Here is a 21,105-nt window from a genome sequence, read left to right on the forward strand (position 1 = left end):
GACGGATAAGATAAGCGTTTACTCACACAGACTGATATATACATGTGATTATACAAGGCAATAACAGAAACTCACAGACATGAGCAACAGGAGCATTCAGAACTCTATTATTTTACATGATTTTCAGAAGTCATCGTCATCACAGATGTCCAGATAAACGTCAAAAGCCTCACGGTTGCAGTTTCCGTCCGGGGTGAAAACGTATTTGTGGAACGTCCCGTCAACACATATGGCTAAAAACACACACACATGATTAATAAGAGTGATCAATTTAGTTTACGATGTTTTATGTTTTATTAAATTTTGAAATCATGATTCGGACAGTTTTGAATAGGTAATATAGACACTTAAATATAAAAATAATGATTAATTTATTAGAAATTATGACAAAATTTGAATTGTTTCAGGCAATTAATATCAATAATTATTATTATTTTCATAATTATATATATATAATTTATTTATTTATTAAAGTGCATGATGAATCTTCAGCAAATGCCTCAATTATTGTTTAAATGATTCATTATTGGATGAATGAACTCATTGAACAGATTTCTTAACAACAAAGTCTGCAAACGCTTCATTATTGGATGATTCCGCATTTTTTATAATGAAATTTATGCGCAAATAAGTCTTTAATTGTATGAGTTAGCTTTTTTTTGTTGCTGATTTTAAGAAAATGACTCACCAATTTCTTCATTACTGTATGAATCAACTTTTTACAAACAAATCTCCTGATCAATTTATTCAATGACTCCCTTATAAAGTCTTCAAATGCTTCAATAGTGAATGAATCAGTGTTTTTATTATTTACATATCTCAAATAAATGACTCGGTGACTCACTTGAAGTGCTCAAATGCATTATTACTGGATGATTCAGGTTCTTAAACAAATCTCTTAAATGGATGATTTACTGAAGTCTTCAAATGGTGGTTTGGAAATTAGAATTGTTTGACAAATCTCAAGCAAATGTCTCAATGGCTCACTTATAAATATATTTACAAATATTTACTTCAATGACTCCTTCAAAAAGTCTTCAAATGCTTATCGAATGACTCAATGACTCACTGGTAAAAGGTTCAAATGCTCCATAAATGAATGATTCTGTTTTTATTTTTAAACAAATCAAGCAAATGACTCAATGACTCAGCCATAAAATATTTAATCATCATTGCTGGATGAATCAGCATTTTTGAACAAATCTCTTTAATGGATGATTCACTGACGTCTTAAAATGGCTCATTAGTGGAGAAATTAGCGATGTTACCAAATCTCTGGCAAATGATTTAATGACTTAATGGATGAATCAGTGTTCTAAACAAATCTGTTGAATTCATGATTCACTGGATCCCTCAAAGTCTTTAAATGGCTAACTAGTGGAGCATTTTTTTAAACAAATCTTACTTATAAAGTGTTGAAATGCTTAGTGGCTAAGTCAGAGTTTTCAAAATGAATCTCCTTAACTAGTGATTCAGTGATTCCCTTAATAAGTCTTCAAATGCTTCACAACTCCTGAGCAAATGACTCAGTGATTCACTCCTAAATGTTTCAAATACTTCATTATTGGATGATTCACCTGTAAAGTCTTTAAATATAACAATTCTGGATGAACCAGTATTTTTGAACAAATTGATTAAAAAGATTATTCACTGAATCTCTTATTAAAGTTTTCAAATGATTCATTAGTGGAGGAATTAGTAGTTTGAACAAATCTCAAGCAAATGATTCAGTGACTTAATAGATGAATCAGAGTTTTGAACAAATCTCTAGAATGAATGAATCACTGAATGATTAATTAGTGGAAGAATTAGCATTCGCTGACTTGAGCATTTATAAACAAATCTCTTGATGATGTTGGCATTTAGGAACAGGATCGTGTAAATGTTTGAATCAAGATCCCAATCTCCTAATTAATTAACAGCCGCTCTGATGAGGATTTGTTTAAAGGTCTAGAAATGAAGCCCACGTACCAATAACAGAGTTGACGTTTTTGGAGGTGTTCTTCCCGAAGGCGCAGATACACGCGCACTCTGCAGGAACTGTGAAGTTGGCCAGAGACCACTGACTGTCCACATACTGACCGATGACTGGACCGACCTTACCCACACGAGCCAAACTAAAGGAAATACACACACACACACACACACACACACACACACACACACACACACACACACACACACACACACACACACACACACACACACACACACACACACACACACACATAAACCATCACTGTGTGTGATGAAGAGTGTAATGAACTGAGTTTATTCCTAAAGCGTGTGTGAAAGTCTTACGCTGAGCGGCGGTTCAGTTTGGTGTCTTTCAGGGCAAATATGTGCACAGTTCCCTTGTCACTCGATGCGCACAGAAAAGAGGAGTCGTGGCTGAAATTAATACTGCAAAACAACAGAATACATAATCAATATTATTAAATGATCTCATTTTCGGTATTCAACTGCTTCCCTTTGGCAGAAGATCTAGAGTCCTAAAGTGTAGGCTGATCGATATAAGACTTGATATCAGTGGGTTTATTTAACAAGAGTTTATTTTAATTGATTTGTTTCATTGTATTATTATTATGGTCTGTATTGTATTATTATAAATGTTTATTGTAAGTTTGCAGCAACATGGTGTCCATAACACCTTTTCTAACTCGCCTAGTTAAACTAATTAACCTAGTTAAGCCTTTAAATGGCACTTTAAGCTGAAAACTAATCTCTTGTAAAAATACTAATACAATATTATTTATTGTTATCATAGCAAAGTACGAGTTATTAGAAGGAAGTTATTAACCCCTTCAGACCCTGCGTCCATTACAATGGACATCACATGACATTACATTTTTCTGAAATTTGGAACATAATTCAGGTCTGAAAGGGTTAAAACTACTATGTTAAAAATGTGTTTTACTTAGGAAACTTAGGAAAATATTTTGAAGAAGAATTCAAATTTGACAGTACTGTCGTGTTTTTTCCTGGAAATATTACTTCTAAAGAAGCTGTTGACATGGAATTGAAGCAGATTTTGGTAAAAACTCAAACAATACAAACTTAAAAAAAATACTAAACAATCTGATGAATGAGTTGTGTGTAACTGCACTGGAATGACAGAAGGAGAAAGCGTTGAATACTGAAATGTGTTTAATACATTATTTAAGGGTGCTTTCACATCTGTAGTTCGCTTCATTTGGTCCGGACCAAACGCAATAAATGATACATTGTTGCATCTTCTGCCGTTTTCACACCACACTGCTGGCTTTGGTCCGAACCAGTTGAAACGAACCAAAATGCAGTCGTCTGACAAAATCCACATCTCTCATTGGCCAGATGTTGTTGAACATATTTCCTAAACTGCTTATTGATTGGCCAGAATTCACGTGCGGGAAAATGCCAGTGAACTCCCGCAGGTAAACAAAACCTTTTACTCTGGAGGGACGACTGCGCTGGCTGATTGTATCCCTGCTTTAGAAAAACTATACATTTCGAGAATGAAGCGCGGCCGCGGCTGGAAAACAGTGTAATGCATCGCTCGTCACTTCAGGAAGAGCTGTGAATTAATTTAGCTAAACTGCAACATGGTCATCTTGCGGAAATATTACCAACGATCCATCAGGTAATGTTTTCCCCTCTCTCTCTGTTGGTAAAGCGCTGTCAACAAATATTTTTCCTCCATATCCCATAATGCACAGCGCATCGGCCTACGGCAGCTGGATTAGTCCAAAACGTGTAGTACTTTTTGCGGTTGGACCTGTTTTAGTACAGATCATATTCTCACCACAAACGAACCGCTCCAGGGTTCGTTTAAAATGTATTTTATATTATTTTATAATATTATTAAAATTATTTGGTCCACTTTTGGTGCGCACTCGAGTACCATTGCTGCATTCTCACCTGCCCAAACGAACCGTACCAAAAGGGGAATTGAACTCTAGTGCGATTCAATCTAAATAAATAAGGCAGGTGTGAAAGCACCCTGAAAGGCCTTTTTGGTGACGGCAGCTTAAATACGCCTTTCATATGGAGAATGAAGTCACATGCATTGCTCAGACTTCAACAGTGTCCAAATCTTGATGTTTCTGTGTGTCTCGTCTATAAAATGTGAGCTTTATTTTGTATTCTCTATTGGATTCGGCTCAGGTGATTGGCTGGGCCATTCTACAGCTTGATTTTCTTTCTCTGAAAGCCTCTGAGAGTCTCCTTGGCTGTGTTTTGGATCATTGTCTTGCTGAAATGTCCACCCTGATTTCATCTTCATCCTCCTGCTAATGTAGATGTTGCACTGAAGCAGCTGATATTCATTTACACTGAGGAAGGGCAGATGCTTGCTGAAGAACTATTGAGAGATTTCAGCTGCTGTCTGGGCTTTTATTGCCTTTCTACACCTTCCTTTCTTCATGTGCTCAATACTTTTTCTTTGTGTCATTTCATTTTATTACATATAGCTTCATTTGTGAACGAATTAGATTTATTTTCTATGCATATATAGATTTCTTCAGTTGTTACCAACCTCTGGGGGAAAGTCAACAGCACTCTTAGAAATATGTTTTCTGAGAAAAATGACGTGTTCAATACTTATTTTTCCCACTGTATATATATAATATTTCACCTGGTTGTCAAGGTCTCATATGAATTATTTCATTAAATGATTCATTTCATTAAATGATTCAGTTCAATGAGTTTAAAGCAGCTGATGAGGTCTGCGTGTGTATGTGAGCGAAAGCAGAAGCTGCAGTACCAGTAGAGTGTGGCAGGATCAGTTCCTCTTCGCAGCTCCACCAGTTTGTCCCGTGTGGTGGTGTCGAACAGCCTGATCAGTGTTCCCTTTCTGGAGGCTGATGCCACCACACTGCCCGGCTGATTCAGCTCCAGACATGCGATTTCACTCTGGTGCGCGTTAATGGTGAACGGGGCCGAAGAAGTGCCCGGTTTGGTGTTGGAGAGATCCTGCCAAAAACAACAAAGTTTAAAGGGGCACCTATTATGCAAAAATCACTTTTATACGTAGTTTAACCAGTTAAAATCTGCAGACCCGGAACCCAGTCTGTGACATCATCGTCTTTCGCTTTCAGATTTAAAGTGCTAGCGTTGCACCAGACCCCCTTAAGTGGTTTCATTTGAAAGTGTAGAATCTATATTTTATGCACATATGCGTCACTTTGGTTTTTATTCTACTATATAAAAGTTATTTACACTTAAATACACAGTATTTTGGATACCCGAGGTAGGTATTTTACATTGGTTCATTTTCATATTTTTCTATGACACATGTACAAGTTATAGCTCAAATGAAAGCTCTTGCCGGTGCTCATACAGTTCTAGCATTCTTTTATTGAATTATATTCATATGCCAAACAGTTGACGAATGAATCTCTGTGTTTTCATGGCGCAGAAGTGAAAACAATACATTTATGATCACTAAGCAGCCCCAGATAGCACAGACAGCTGTCATCTCTTACCTTATGCTGTGCGCTTCAGGGCCATTCTCCTCTGTTTTTGAGGTGATGTGCATAAGTAATCCTTTTATATGTCTGATGTGGTCCAAACACAGTGAATTATGTTTGATCAAACAAAAGAATAGTGAAATATGAAAACAAGGATCTGTCTCTGTGGCTTGTACAGCACCTCTCATCAGTTGGAATACAATAACTTCTGCATAGATTATGGTGGAGACATTTGTCTTTTTTCCTATGATTACAGACATGTGCAGGAACCACCAAAATTAATTACAGCACGCTAGACCACACAGAACCTAAAAGGTACACTTTCACATTTGAGTTTATAAAAAAAAAAAAAATACAAAAAGCGCCTCTTTTTTTAGGTGTTTATTATAACACAGACGACATATACAGATATTTTAAACACTTTCAATAGTGTTTTATGAAAATTCAAAGGGTTTTCTTTAAAATGATACCAAATTTGTGCATTTACACCTCTGCATGTGGATTTGGGAAGCGTTTAAATTTGGGTAGGCAAAATCCAGGCGAAATCCTAAAATAGCAGCAGCAGCAGTGTGTGAAGATAAGCAGCATCTAATAGTGAACATGTATTGATTTAATTTTTTTTAATCATACTTGATTAAAACAGTCTGCAGAAACACTTTGATTAACATTCTCCCTTTGTACTCGTCATCAGATGAGGAAAGCCATGATTGTTTTCATGGCAAGGTTGACATTTGCATGGAGTTGCTCATCAGTGTGCTGGTTAAAACTCTTACCACTAACTGCAGACTGCCGCATTTGTGTCCGGGGAACACCAGCAGCTGTTTTTCCAGACTGGGACACAAATCACACAAACCTACAGACGCAGAAACACAGAGATGAAAATGAACAGCTGCAGGTTTGTGTTGCAGATGTTCACGACGGTTCAAATGCAGATGCTCGCGGGTTTACCTTTAGGATTATCACGAGTGTCAAACTCAAACAGCTTCACAGGGTTATCCGGGAAGCTGTACACGTAGATCCGGTTCTTCAGGATGATGATGATTCTTCAGATATGAGGACAGAAAAGGAGAAGTTATTAATTAAAGCAGCGGTATACATGAGGTGGTCATGCTATGTTTACTGAGATTATTTATTAATATTATTATTATGGTTAGATGAATGCATAAGCTGAACATGAAGCAGATTAAAGACATTTTTTATTAGAATTTTGCTACTTCAAATAAAATAAAAGATTTTATTTTAGTTCACATTTAAGCAAATGAAAAATCGATATATTTCAGCTAAACATTTTGGTGTAGAAAGAACTAAACCTAAAATAAAAATGTTATAAAAAACTATGGCGAGGCAGTGGCACAGTAGGTAGTGCTGTCGCCTCACAGCAAGAAGGTTGCTGGTTCGAACCTCAGCTCAGTTGGCGTTTCTGTGTGGAGTTTGCATGTTCTCTCCGTGTTGGTTTCCTCCGGGTGCTCCGGTTTCCCCCACAGTCCAAACACATGCGGTACAGGTGAATTGGGTACGCTAAATTGTCCACAGTGTATGAGTGTGTGTGGATGTTTCCCAGAGATAGGTTGCGGCTGGAAGGGCATCCGCTGCGTAAAAACTAGCTGGATAAGTTGGCGGTTCATTCCGCTGTGGCGACCCCGGATTAATAAAGGGACTAAGCCGACAAGAAAATGAATGAATGAATAAAAACTATAATGATTATGTTATTAAAAACAATATGCTGACTGGGGTTTTCCCCTTTATAAATGTGTGTAGATTCATTTTAAAGTTTCTATATACAATTGAAGTCAGAATTATTAGCCCCCCTAAATTATTAGACTCCCTGTTTATTTTTTCCCCAATTTCTGTTTAACAGAGAGCAGATTTCTTCCACACATTTCTAATCTTAATAGTTTTAATAACTAATTTCTAATAACTGATTTATTTTATCTTTGCCATGATGACAGTAAATAATATTTGACTAGATATTCTTCAAGACACTTCTATACAGCTTAAAGTGACATTTAAAGTCTTAACTAGGCTAATTAGGTTAACTAGGCAGTTTAGGATAATAAGGTAAGTTATTGTATAATGATGGTTTGTTCTGTAGACAGTCGGAAAAAAAAATTTGCTTAAAGGGGTTAACAATTTTTACCTTAAAATGGTGTTTAAAAAATGTAAAACTGCTTTTATTCTAGCCGAAATGAAACAAATAAGACTTTCTCCAAAAGAAAAAATATTATAGGAAATACTGTGAAAAATTCTTTGCTCTGTTAAACATCATTTGGGAAATATTTGAAAAAGAGTAAAAAATTCAAAGGGGGGCGAATAATTCTGACTTCAACTGTATATGTGAATATTCCTTAAATTATGCCTCAATATCAAACGTTGATGATGTGTCTCAGTTTTCAGAGATGTTTTTATTAATTTAATATGGTATTCAACTTCTTCCTATGCATTAATAGTGTTAAAACTATTACTAAATACTAATTTGTTTATATATATATTTTTTTTTCTCCTGATTTGCATATTGTGGTTTTGCTATAATTAATGTTATTTATGTCTGAAATGATACCTGTAATTGCAAGAGGAAGATATTAAAGAAAACATGAATGAAAATGGGCAACATGGTAGCTCAGTGGGTAGCACAATCGCCTCACAGCAAAAATGTCGCTGGTGCGAGTCCCGGCTTGGCCAGTTTGCATGGAGTTTGCATGTTCTCCCTGTTGGCGTGGGTTTCCTCAGGGTGCTCCGGTTTGCCTCACAAGTCCAAACACATGCGGTACAGGTAAATTGGGTAGGCTAAATTGTTCGTTGTGTATGTGTGTGAATGAGTGTGTAAGTATGGATGTTTCCCAGTGATGGGTTGCAGCTGGAAGGGCATCCGCTGCGTAAAACATATGTTGGATAAGTTGGCGGTTCATTCCACTGTGGCAACCTCATATTAATAAAGGGACTACTCTAAAGGAAAATTAATAAATGATTGAATGGAAATGAACATAATAAATCAACAATAATGTACACTTATGTTATTGCTGCAGAAAAAAAACTAAATCTAAATAAAAGTATAAAGATTAAGTATATAAATATGTGATTTAGAATCAGCTATAAATATACATGTTTTGTAGCTAAATAGATGTTAGCTGAAATAAAAAAACTCATTTTATCTAAGCTAAAATGTGCAAGAAACCATTTAACCCCAGTAATTGTGAGTTCACAGCAAGTATCACACTGATTTAAGTGTACATTTTTAAGTAAAAGCAAATATACTCCAATAATAGTTTCACTTGATTCATTTTCCTTCGGCTTAGTCCATTTATTCATCAGGAGCCGCCAACTATTCTAGCACGTTTTATGCAGCGGATGCCCTTCCAGCCACAACCCAGTACTAGGAGCAACCCATACACACTCATTCACCCACACTCATACACTACAGCTAATTTAGTTAATCAGTTCCCCTATAGCGCATGTGATTTTACTGTGGGGGAAACCGAAGCACCCAGAGGAAACCCACACCAACACGGGGAGAACATGCAAACTCCACACAGAAATGCCAACTGACCTAGCTGGGACTAGAACCAGCAACCTTCTTTCTGTGAGGTGATAGTGCTAAGACAGTGCAGCCAGCAATGTAATATTTCTCATTTTTATTTAGCTCAACCTCACATACTAAAATAATTAGCACTAAATACATTATACACATATTTACAAACAACAAAAACACACAGAAAGTCTTACTTGTCGTGTCTCATGCGCACTGCCAGCACTGGTTTAGTGAACGTGAACTCAAGAACAAGTTTATCCTTCGGGTCTCGAACTTCTCGAGCATCGTCCCATATCAATACTGCCAAAAAACATTCAATAAAGTAGATAACCAGTTATTACATCTTCAAAACTCATTTAAATGACACCTTTACTCACCGTTCCCTTGTTACAAACCTGCCTGAGCTTCTATCTTCAGTTCAACACAAAAGAAGATATTTTGAAGAATGTTGGAAATCGGAAACCACCGACTTCCATAGTAGGAAAAATAAACACTACAGAAGTCAATGGTTACCAGTTTCTAACATTCTTTAAAATATCTTCTTTTGTGTTCAACAGAAGAAAGAAACAATAGGTTTGTAACAATTAAATCGTGAGAAAATGATGACAGACTTTTTTTAATGGATTTTACCTGAAATCTCAGAGAATTTGGGGTTGACGCCGCCGCCGACCACAGCCAGCAGGTTTGAGCGATGAAGCATTGAACACAGAGCGATGCTGCCAACCTGCTCATGATCTACACACACAAACACACACAAAATCACATGCACACATGTGAGTGTACACAGACGCACGCACACACAACATATACACACACACACATACACACGCACATACAATCGCACACACGAGTGTACACAGACGACAGCACACACAAATACATACTCACGCAAATGCACATACAAACGCACATGCGTACACACAAACATGCAAATGCACGCACAAACATGCACACGCACACACAAAAAAAACACAATATACATACATATGCACACACACAGACACACACACCAACGTGCGCACACACGGAAACACACAACATTAGAGAGACAGAGGGAGAGAGTTAGGAGTTTATGGTCTTATCAGCATCTCTGGATATGTCATGGCACAAGCAGATCAAATTCACAAACATTTGAACCTAAATAACACTTTTCTATAATAAAAAGACTTAGAACAAATATCATTAAACTAATATTTTATAAATAATACATACAATAACAATCTAAAACACACACACACACACACACACACACGAGGCGACTGATGTGCTTTACCTAAATGCCCTTTCTCCATTAAAGGCTCCACGTTATAAATGCGAACGCCCGTCTCCATGGCACAGCAGAAACAACCTGAATAACAGTACAGAAGTAGATAGAGTTATTATTAATCATTATTAATAATAATAAAGACAGAAAACTGCTGTATTCTTTTTTTAAGTTGACTTAACACCACATTTAGGCTTTTACAAAATCCACTTCATTTCGTTTACCTTGCTTTGAGTTGATATAATACATGTATAATTTTTATTATTAATAATATTTTAGTATTAGTAGAAGCAGACATATTTTTGACTGAAATAGTTAAGAGTTTATTTTTAAGCATTGCTGCTGTAAAATGTATATGAATTGGGTAGGCTAAATTGTTCGTAGTGTACGAGTGTGAATGAGCGTGTATGGAGGTTTCCCAGTGATGGGTTGCAGCTGGAAGGGCATCCACTGCGTAAACATGTGCTGGTCAAGTTGGTGGTTCATTCCGCTGTGGCAACCCCAGCCAAAAAGAAAATGAATGAATGAATGAATGTATGAATGAATGTATGTATGTATGTATATATATATATATATATATATATATATATATATATATATATATATATATATATATATATATATATATATATATATATATATATATATATACAGTGGAAGTCAGAATTATTCCCCACCCCCCCCCCCCCCCCGTTTATTTTTTTTTTCCAATTTCTGTTTAACAGAGAGCAGATTTCTACAACACATTTCTACTCATAATAGTTTTAATAACTCATCTCTAATAAATGATTTATTTTATCTTTGCCATGATGACAGCACATAATATTTTACTAGATATTTTTCAAGAAACTTTTATACAGCTTAAAGTGACATTTAAAGGCTTAACTAGGTTAATTAGGTTAACTAGGCACGTTAGGGTATAACAAATGTTCTGTAGATTATCGAAAAAATTAGTTTAAAGAGGCTAATAATTTTGTCCCAAAAATGTTCTTTTAAAAATTAAAAACTGCTTTTATTCTAGCCGAAATAAAACAAATAAGACTTTCTCCAGAAGAAAAAATATTATCAGACATACTGTGAAAGTTTTCTTGCTCTGTTAAAAATAATTTGGGAAATATTTAAAAAAATAAAAAAATAAATAAAAAATCAAAAGGGGGCTAAAAATTCTGACTTCAACTGTATATGCCAACTGACCCAGTTGCGACTCAAACCAGCCACCTTCTTGCGTTATTATATTTAACAATTTGCAGGCAGCACGGTGGCTCAGCGTTTAACACTGTGGCCTCACAGCAAGAAGGTCGCTGGTTCGACTCCCGGCTGGCCAAGTTGGCATTTCTCTATGGAGTTTGCATGTTCTCCCCCTGTAGGCGTGGGTTTCCTCCGGGTGCTCCGGTTTCCCCACAGTCCAAACACATGCGCTATATGATGAACTAAATTGGCAATTGTGTATGAGTGTGTATGTGAATGAGTGTGTATGGGTGTTTCCTAGTACTGGGCTGCGGCTGGAAGGGCATCCGCTGTGTAAAACATATGCTGGATAAGTTTGTGCTGTCACTGATTATGTTTATTCACTTTTCTATATTTTCAAATTTTAGATTTTAATTTTAGATTTAAAAAAAGTAATTTTTTGTGTGTATATTTTTATTTAGCGTTTTTTCATACTGTTTTTCGGAGGTGTGGGTAAGTCTCGTCAAACTTGACAACTACACAACATTTGTAACCAAATAAACACATTTGTATTCATAGTACAATTAAAAGAAAATAGGAAAATCTTCATTATTGATAAACAAAGTTGTAAAACTAATTTAAGGAGAATTAAATTCAATATATATCAAAATACATGTATGCACAATTTACTGTAAAAGTAACTTAATTAATTTGGTAATTGAATATACAGTATAAAGTATTGTTCATTCATTCATTTTCCTTCCGCTGAGTCCCTTTACTAATCAGGGGTCACCACAGCGGAATTAACTAACAACTTATCCAGCATATGTTTTACACAGCGGATGCCCTCCCAGCTGCAACCCAGTACTAGGAAACACCCATACATTTTTCTTGCCTAGAAAATTCTTCTTGATTTAAGAATTGTGAGATATTTAGACTAAAAACAAGACAAAAAATCTAAGTAACAAAAGCATTTTTTTGCAGTGCACTAATTTGCATTACATTAAGACTCTAAGCACAACAACTAGTTTGCTTCACAACAAAATATTATATTACAATAAAGAACTTAATGTTAATTATTTGACATTTTAAAGCAATAAACGATGTCCAGTTGAAAAGTATATATAGTATATAAAAGTATATTTATAACAGTCAAGAAAGAACGTTTGATATTGAGGCATAATTTAAGGAATATTCACATATACAGTTGAAGTCAGAATTATTAGCCCCCCTTTGAATTTTTTACTCTTTTTCAAATATTTCCCAAATGATGTTGAACATATTCAGGAATTTTTCACAGTATTTCCTATAATATTTTTTCTGTAGGAGAAAATCTTATTTGTTTTATTTCTGCTAGAATAAAAGCAGTTTTAATTTTTTTAAAAGCCATTTTAAGGTCAATATTATTAACTTTTAAGCAATATTTGTTTTCAATTGTCTCCAGAACAAACCACTGTTATACAATGACTTGGCTAATTACCCTAACTTTACCCTAATTCACCTAGTTAAGCCTTTAAATGTCACTTTAAGTTGAATACTAGTGTCTTGAAGAATATTTAGTCAAATATTATGTGCTGTCATCATGGCAAAGATAAAATAAATCAGTTATTAGATAATTAGAAATGAGTTATTAAAATTATTATGACTAGAAATGTGTTGAACAAAATCTTCTCTCCATTAAAAAGAAATTGGGGAAAATAATCAGGAAGGCAAATAATTCACACTTCCTCTGTAGATCCTCATCATTATCTGTGCTGCAGTGTGTTGATTTGCAGGACTCACTCTGGTCCTGGTTGAACTGCAGGCTGTTGACTCCTCTCTGCTGGGCCATGATGACCGAGAACAGCTCACAGAAGACTTCTCTGCAGTTTATTCTCTAGATTTGATCCTCCTGGATGAGCAGAAATCAGCTATTTCATGTAATAATAACAACCATAAGAACACGAGAAAACGGCTTCCGTTTACAGTATAATGAGTTTGTCGCGACTTAACACTTACCATAAGATAGCGAAAAGTCCCCGGTAAAGATCAGTAAGTAAACGAAAAATGAGTTTATACTGTTTTTGAAGTCTGATCGCTCATATTAGGCAACATCTGCCCGATGTTGTTGTTATTGTCGCTGGTTTCTTCTTCTATGTTAGGGATGATCATTCGGGATGTTGAACTGCGCATGTGCGCCTCTGCTGGTCTGGAGATTAGTGGTACCACGGAGAAGCCCCTTCCCGCCAAAATAAATAAATAAATAAATAAATAAATAAATAAATAAATAAATAAATAAATAAAGTCAGAATTTAGAGTTATAAAGTCTGAACTTTCCCAATAAAGGCCTGGAGGTGTATTTGGTTGACACTTTTACTGAAGTGAAATATGAACTAATACAGCCCTTTTAGTTTTAGCCTTACTGGTGTATATATATCTATGCTATGGGCCTTTAAAATGTCATTCAGAGGTGTTTTGCGACAGTTTTTGCCCGTCATGAGGAGTTTTTTTTTGGCCTTCAAAGCGTTAAATGGGTAAATGTGCTGTCGCGTCGTCCATATTTTATTTCAGTCATTGGTCATGGGTCTATGTACGATACTTGTCTGCAGCTCCAAGTACACCACATGAGGGCACTCTTGCAATATGAAACCAATAACAGCTGCAGCAAAATGTAAATCACATCATTGTTACACATATAACAGATTAATAATATAGACTTTTGGAGGAATCACACAACCTACAGCTGATAGTTTCAGGTGCTCTGTTTAACTGCTATTTAGACCCAATGGTGCAAATGGCATAATTAAAAAAGAATAATACAAACGATTTAATAGACAGCCTAGTTCAACTATACATATGTTTACTTTTTAAGAGCGTGATAAACAATAACCAGTCGGATATAGGCTTCATCTGTGATTATGGGCTGCTGCGTATGCCTCTTTAACACTGCATTTAGTCCAACAGGAAACTCAGAATATAACTCAGAATTGCAACTTTATAACTCGAAATTGCGACTTTTTAACTGGGAATTCGGACTTTAAAACTCAGAATTTGGACTTTAACTTGGAATTGCAACTTGGGAATTTGACTTTATAACTGGGAATTCTGACTTTATAACTCGGAATTTGACTTTAAAACTCAGAATTGTGACTATTATTCAGAATTCAGACTTTAAAACTCAAAATTCGGACTTTATAACTGGAAATTGTGACTTCAACTGGGAATTGTGACTTTACAACTCGCAAATGTGACTTTAATTTGGAATTCTGACTTTAAAGAGAGTAATTGAGACTTTAAAACTCGCTATTGTGACTACATAACTCAGAATTGCAACTTTATAACTCGGAATTGTGCCTTTATGACTCAGAATTGGGCCTTTATAACTTGGAATTGCGACTTTAAAACTTGGAATTCGGACTTTTTAACTCGGAATTGTAACTTTATAACACGGAATTGTGACTTTAAAACTCAAAATTGTGACTTTACAACTAAGAATTGTGACTAACTCGGAATTCAAACTTGGAATTGTGACATAAAAACTCGAAATTGCAGCCGTATAACTCAGAATTGTAACTTTATAACTCAGAATTGTAACTTTATAACATGGAATTTCAACTTTGTAACTCAGAATTCTGACTTTAAAACTTGGAATTCAGACTTTATAACTCTGAATTTGGACTATAACTCAGAATTCTGACTATAACTTGGATTTCGGTTTTTATAACTCAGAATTGTAACTTTATAACATGGAATTGCATCTTTATAACTTGGGATTAAACTTCATAACTAAGAATTGCGACTTTAAAACTCAGAATTCAAAGTTTATCCCTCGGAGTTCTGACTTTATGACTTTGGATTTGGACTATAACTTTGAATTCAGACTTTATAAATCGAAATTCTGACTTTAAACTCGGAATTGCAACTTCAAAACTCAGAATTCAGACTTTGTAACTCAGAATTCTGGCTTTAAAACTCGTAATTCTGACTTTATAACTCTGAATTTGGACTATAACACGGAATTCAGACTTTATAACTCAGAATTGTAACTTTATAACTCTGAATTGTAACTTTATAACTCTGAATTGTAACTTTATAACTCTGAATTGTAACTTTATAACTCTGAATTGTAACTTTATAACTCTGAATTGTAACTTTATAACTCTGAATTGTAACTTTATAACTCTGAATTGTAACTTTATAACTCTGAATTGTAACTTTATAACTCTGAATTGTAACTTTATAACTCAAATTGTAACTTTATAACTCTGAATTGTAACTTTATAACTCAGAATTGCGACTTTATAACTCAGAATTGTAACTTCATAACTCTGAATTGTAACTTTATAACTCTGAATTGTAACTTTATAACTCAGAATTGTAACTTTATAACTCAGAATTGTAACTTTATAACTCTGAATTGTAACTTTATAACTCTGAATTGTAACTTTATAACTCAAATTGTACCTTTATAACTCAGAATTGTGACTTTATAACTCAGAATTGTGACTTTATAACTCAGAATTGCGACTTTATAACTCAGAATTGTAACTTTATAACTCAGAATTGTAACTTTATAACTCAGAATTGTAACTTTATAACTCTGAATTGTAACTTTATAACTCAGAATTGCGACTTTATAACTCAGAATTGTAACTTCATAACTCTGAATTGTAACTTTATAACTCTGAATTGTAACTTTATAACTCAGAATTGTAACTTTATAACTCAGAATTGTAACTTTATAACTCTGAATTGTAACTTTATAACTCTGAATTGTAACTTTATAACTCAAATTGTACCTTTATAACTCAGAATTGTGACTTTATAACTCAGAATTGTGACTTTATAACTCAGAATTGCAACTTTATAACTCAGAATCGGAACTTTTATAACTCAGAATTGTAACTTTATAACTCAGAATTGTAACTTTATAACTCAGAATTGTGACTTTATAACTCAGAATTGCGACTTTATAACTCTGGATTGTAACTTTATAACTCAGAATTGTAACTTTATAACTCAGAATTGTAACTTTATAACTCAGAATTGTAACTTCATAACTCAGAATCGGAACTTTTATAACTCAGAATTGCGACTTTATAACTCTGGATTGTAACTTTATAACTCAGAATTGTAACTTTATAACTCAGAATTGCGACTTTATAACTCAGAATTGTAACTTCATAACTCTGAATTGTAACTTTATAACTCTGAATTGTAACTTTATAACTCAGAATTGTAACTTTATAACTCTGAATTGTAACTTTATAACTCTGAATTGTAACTTTATAACTCAAATTGTACCTTTATAACTCAGAATTGTGACTTTATAACTCAGAATTGCGACTTTATAACTCTGGATTGTAACTTTATAACTCAGAATTGTAACTTTATAACTCAGAATTGCAACTTTATAACTCAGAATCGGAACTTTTATAACTCAGAATTGTAACTTTATAACTCAGAATTGTAACTTCATAACTCAGAATCGGAACTTTTATAACTCAGAATTGCGACTTTATAACTCTGGATTGTAACTTTATAACTCAGAATTGTAACTTTATAACTCAGAATTGCGACTTTATAACTCAGAATCGGAACTTTTATAACTCAGAATTGTAACTTTATAACTCTGAATTGCGACTTTATAACTCAGAATTGTAACTTCATAACTCTGAATTGTAACTTCATAACTCTGAATTGTAACTTTATAACTCTGAATTGTAACTTTATAACTCAAAAATGCAACTTTATAACTCAGAACTCTGGCTTTAAAAAATCAGAATTCTGACTTTATAACTTTGAATTTGGATTATAACTCGGAAATCAGACTTTATAACTTGGAATTCTGACTTTATAACTCAGAATTCAAACTTTATAACTCTGAATTGTGACTTTAAAACTCAATTCTCAGTTCTAATCTGACTTTTTTTTATATTATTCAATGATGGGAAAGGGCTTCCATGAGTAAAACACATACAAAATACAAAGTAATAATGATTTTTCAAGAAAAATCTTGAAAAGTCAAAACTGCAGCGAGACAAAAAAAAAAAAAAAATGTGATAAACATATACAATATATAAAAGTCTAAAATTGTGTGATGGTTTAAAGAATGTTCAAGAATTAATTGGCCAAAATAACAATAATACTGACAAAAAATTCAACATCAACAACATAGAGTTCATCCCAGATTTCTTTTGAGAACTTGCATGCATTTGCAACTGATGGGCCAGAAAAAACAACATGTTTTGATTTTCATGTCCTTGATTTTCTAACCACGATGGCCAGATCCTAATCATTTGTGATAACAGTGCAATTACAAGTATTTTTTATTACATATTCTGCTGACAGACACTTTGAAAGTGACATTTCCTGTAGGTTTTATAATGGCACATTTATTAGGCATTTTCCACTCATTTTGACATAATGAATTCATTAGGGCCTACTAACAATAAAGTATATTTGTTATGTAATGTAAAGTTACATAATTTCATATTTGTAATAACTGAAATGTAATTTTAATTGAAATTAAAAATGACACAAATAATATATAGTTATAATGCAAAGTTTAACATAGTAGAAAAAAATAGTTACACTAAATTAGTTAAACTTAATAATGCAATATTTTCAAGACAAAATGCCCCTCAATACACATTATTTTTAAAAGTAACTTGATATAATTAGCGTTATTATTATTAAAAAAAGTTTTTGTAAAATAAGTGGACATTGTATGGATAATGAGACTGAAATATCCTGAAGTATTTATTTACATAAGCATTACAAAACAGGTGGAACTCGCGTTTCTACCCAAAATGGGGCAGCAGAAATCTAAAACATTCACCTCAGGAACAAAACTCCATTAAGTAATGAAAACAACGGCTAATAAGCGTGTCTGACTTTAACATGTCCTCACCATCTCATGGAGACCTTAAAAGCTCTATATTCAAGAAAAAAGCAAGTAAAATAAGGACATAAAAACACAACGACAGCCCGTCTGCTGTGGTCACTCTGGCCACCACGAATGAATCAATCATTAAATTGTCTCCAAAGGTCGTAAATGGTGGTTGTGAAATCGGACACAGATTTAGGAGAGATTTGGAAAGCGTGTCCAACTTTTTGTCATGTATTTTGTTTTGAATGGTTCCAATGTTGTTTTGCGTGCACTCTGATATATCGCTTCTTGTTGTCAAACTGATAAATTCTTGCACAGACAGGAAGATGCACTGAATTACAAAGTAAGACGAGCTATTCTGCGCATGCAAATGAGCGTTATAAAATAAGACAATATCTACCGGATGCATTTGAAACCCAAGCTGACCTCAAGACAAGGCCACTGTATAGACATTCATTCATTTTCCTTTGGCTTAGTCCCTTTATTTATCAGGGGTCACCACAGTGGAATGAACCGCCAACTAATCTATATGTTGCACACAACAGATACCCTTCCAGCTGCATCCCAGTCCTGGAAAATACCCATATTTTCATACACTACGGCCAATTTAGTTCACCAATTCACCTATAGCGTGATTTGGGAAACCGGAGCACTATAAAGACAGCATTGGAAATTAAGCGCATATTATTTATGTGCTTATGTATTTTAATATTGACGCAAGAGCATTTATTTCAGTAATGTTTTGATTTTTGACTGTTGTACCCCTTAAATTACTGAAATCATTCAGCATAGCCTCACAGAAGGAAGGTCGCTGGTTCGAGTCCAGACTGGGCCAGTTGGCATTTCTGTGTGGAGTTTGAATGTTCTCCCTGTGTTGGCGTGGGTTTCCTCTGGGTGCTCCGGTTTCCCCCACAGTCCAAACACATGCGCTATAGGGAAACTGATGAACTTTTGGCTGTAGTGTATGTGTGTGTGAATGTGAGAGTGTATGGGTGTTTAGTATTAGGTTACAGCCGAAAGAGCATCCACTGCGTGGAACAAATGCTGTATAAGTTGGCGGTTCATTCCGCTGTGGCGACCCTTGATTACTAAAGAGACTAAGCCAAAGGAAAATTAATTAATGAAGGAATAATGGCTTGCTTGCTGTTTCATTTTTAAAGAAATATCCTGTTCAGATGTTATAGTAGCAAAGACTTTTGCAGAACGTTTATTTCCAGAACCTTTACTCTCACTGTTCCTGTTAAATGATCTTCCAGAGCAAAAACTTTAAAATAATGAGGACATTTGTGATTAGTTTATTTTATTCATCAACTTTTTGGCTGTAATACTAAAATATCAGATTTTTACAATTAAAAAGAAAAGTAACAGCTCAAAAAATGTTTTAAATGACTTTATATGTCAGGCTTTACTAGGTTAAAGGGATAGTTCACACAAAAACTAAATGTTGCATTAACATTAACTCACCCTTGACTCGAAAACCATAACCAGTGACTTTCATACACTGAAAAAAATAAATATGGTAATTAATTAACAGTTTCCATATTTTGTAATTCAGTGTTTCTGTATATTTAAATGAATGAATGTCTCTTTAAGAGGAGGAATCGTTAAGTCATGCTGATTCTGAATTGCGAAAGACTAAAAAAGTGTGACTGATTCGCTTTCAGAAATCCAAACAAATCAAACACTTCTGACCTTATTTATGTCAGCAACATAAAAGCCGAACATATGACCTGTGGTTTCCTGAACCTGAAGGAGACTTTGACTCCATTGATTCGCACTTAAAAACGAAGCCATTGTTTGCTTAATGAGCATATAATTACACAGACATTTATCTCCACCCCTGCAGGTAACATTCTCTATGGTCACATCATATGAGTCGTAGGTTATCGCTTTGGACAAACGGCTTTTATTCTGCTTCTATTCACAAGTATCGGCTCCTTTCATTGAGCTCTCAGTGTGGCTGCCACATTTATTTCATTAACGGAGGACAGACACGCTTTTGTGAAGAAGCAAATAGATCTTTTTCTTACATCAAGGGAGTTTACTTTAAAAAAATCATACATAACAAATATACAAACTGAATGTTACAAAACATGTTATAAAGTGCAGTTAGTTACAATAAAAGCAACTGATATATTAATACTGAGTTTTTTAAGCAGTTCTTTCCATTCATTCATTCATTTTCCTTTGGCTTAGTCCCTTTATTCATCAGCTAGTACAAAATGCAGCAGCCAGAGTTCTAGTAAATATGATCATATCACCCCAATGTTATCCTCCCTACACTGGCTGCCTGTTAAGTTTCGTATGTAATTTAAAATATTGCTTCTTACATATAAAGCTTTAAATAATCGAGCTCCTGTTTATCTAACTGACTTTCTGTCTCGCTACAATCCAACTCGCTCTTTAAGAACTCAAAACTCAGGGCTTCTGGTAGTACCTAGAATCAGGGCCGGAGTGGGAGTCCTTTTCAGCCCTGGAGTTTCAAGCCTCAGACCGGCCCACCTCAGTTCATGACTGACTATATTAAAATAAGGTCATTTCCTAATCAGTTTCTAATGACACTATCACGTCTTTTTTTTTGAGAAAGCAGCTGTTTTAGAACTTCAAATGTTCAACAACCCTTACAGTATTATATGTCTTAACAATAAAAATGAAAAAAAAAAATTTACTCAGACGGGGATCGAACCCGGGTAAGCGGCATCGTAAACAAACGCCACAACAGTTAATGATTGACTATTGACTCATCTTACTTATATCATCATTAACCTGCAGGCTGCATCTTGCTCACTGAGCTGCGAGAAAATAGATAAAAAGAGCAGAGCTGCGGTAA

At 34.5% G+C, this 21,105-nt stretch overlaps 1 protein-coding gene and 1 long non-coding RNA gene across 3 annotated transcripts in view; one reads left to right on the plus strand and one right to left on the minus strand.

Moving 5' to 3' along the window:
- wdr45 (WD repeat domain 45) lies at positions 1 to 13,540 on the minus strand. Of its 2 annotated transcripts, none has more exons than XM_005169234.5 (11): positions 13,403 to 13,540; positions 13,187 to 13,314; positions 10,247 to 10,321; positions 9,604 to 9,708; positions 9,168 to 9,273; positions 6,396 to 6,490; positions 6,221 to 6,300; positions 4,742 to 4,950; positions 2,302 to 2,403; positions 1,972 to 2,117; positions 1 to 233 (listed from the first exon to the last, which is right to left on the minus strand). In XM_005169234.5, exons 2-11 carry the CDS (start codon positions 13,233 to 13,235, stop codon positions 124 to 126), a joined length of 1,077 nt encoding a protein of 358 aa, XP_005169291.1. In that variant the 5' UTR covers positions 13,236 to 13,314; positions 13,403 to 13,540; the 3' UTR covers positions 1 to 123.
- Positions 3,382 to 21,105, plus strand: part of LOC141376480 (uncharacterized) — a 56,722-nt gene continuing 38,998 nt past the window's right edge. Inside the window, exon 1 of the long non-coding RNA XR_012386610.1 lies at positions 3,382 to 3,619. This is a non-coding gene — a long non-coding RNA (uncharacterized lncRNA). The remainder of the gene's footprint in view (positions 3,620 to 21,105) is intronic.

This window comes from Danio rerio, chromosome 10 (genome assembly GCF_049306965.1).
Source record: "Danio rerio strain Tuebingen ecotype United States chromosome 10, GRCz12tu, whole genome shotgun sequence".
NCBI lineage: Eukaryota > Metazoa > Chordata > Actinopteri > Cypriniformes > Danionidae > Danio > Danio rerio.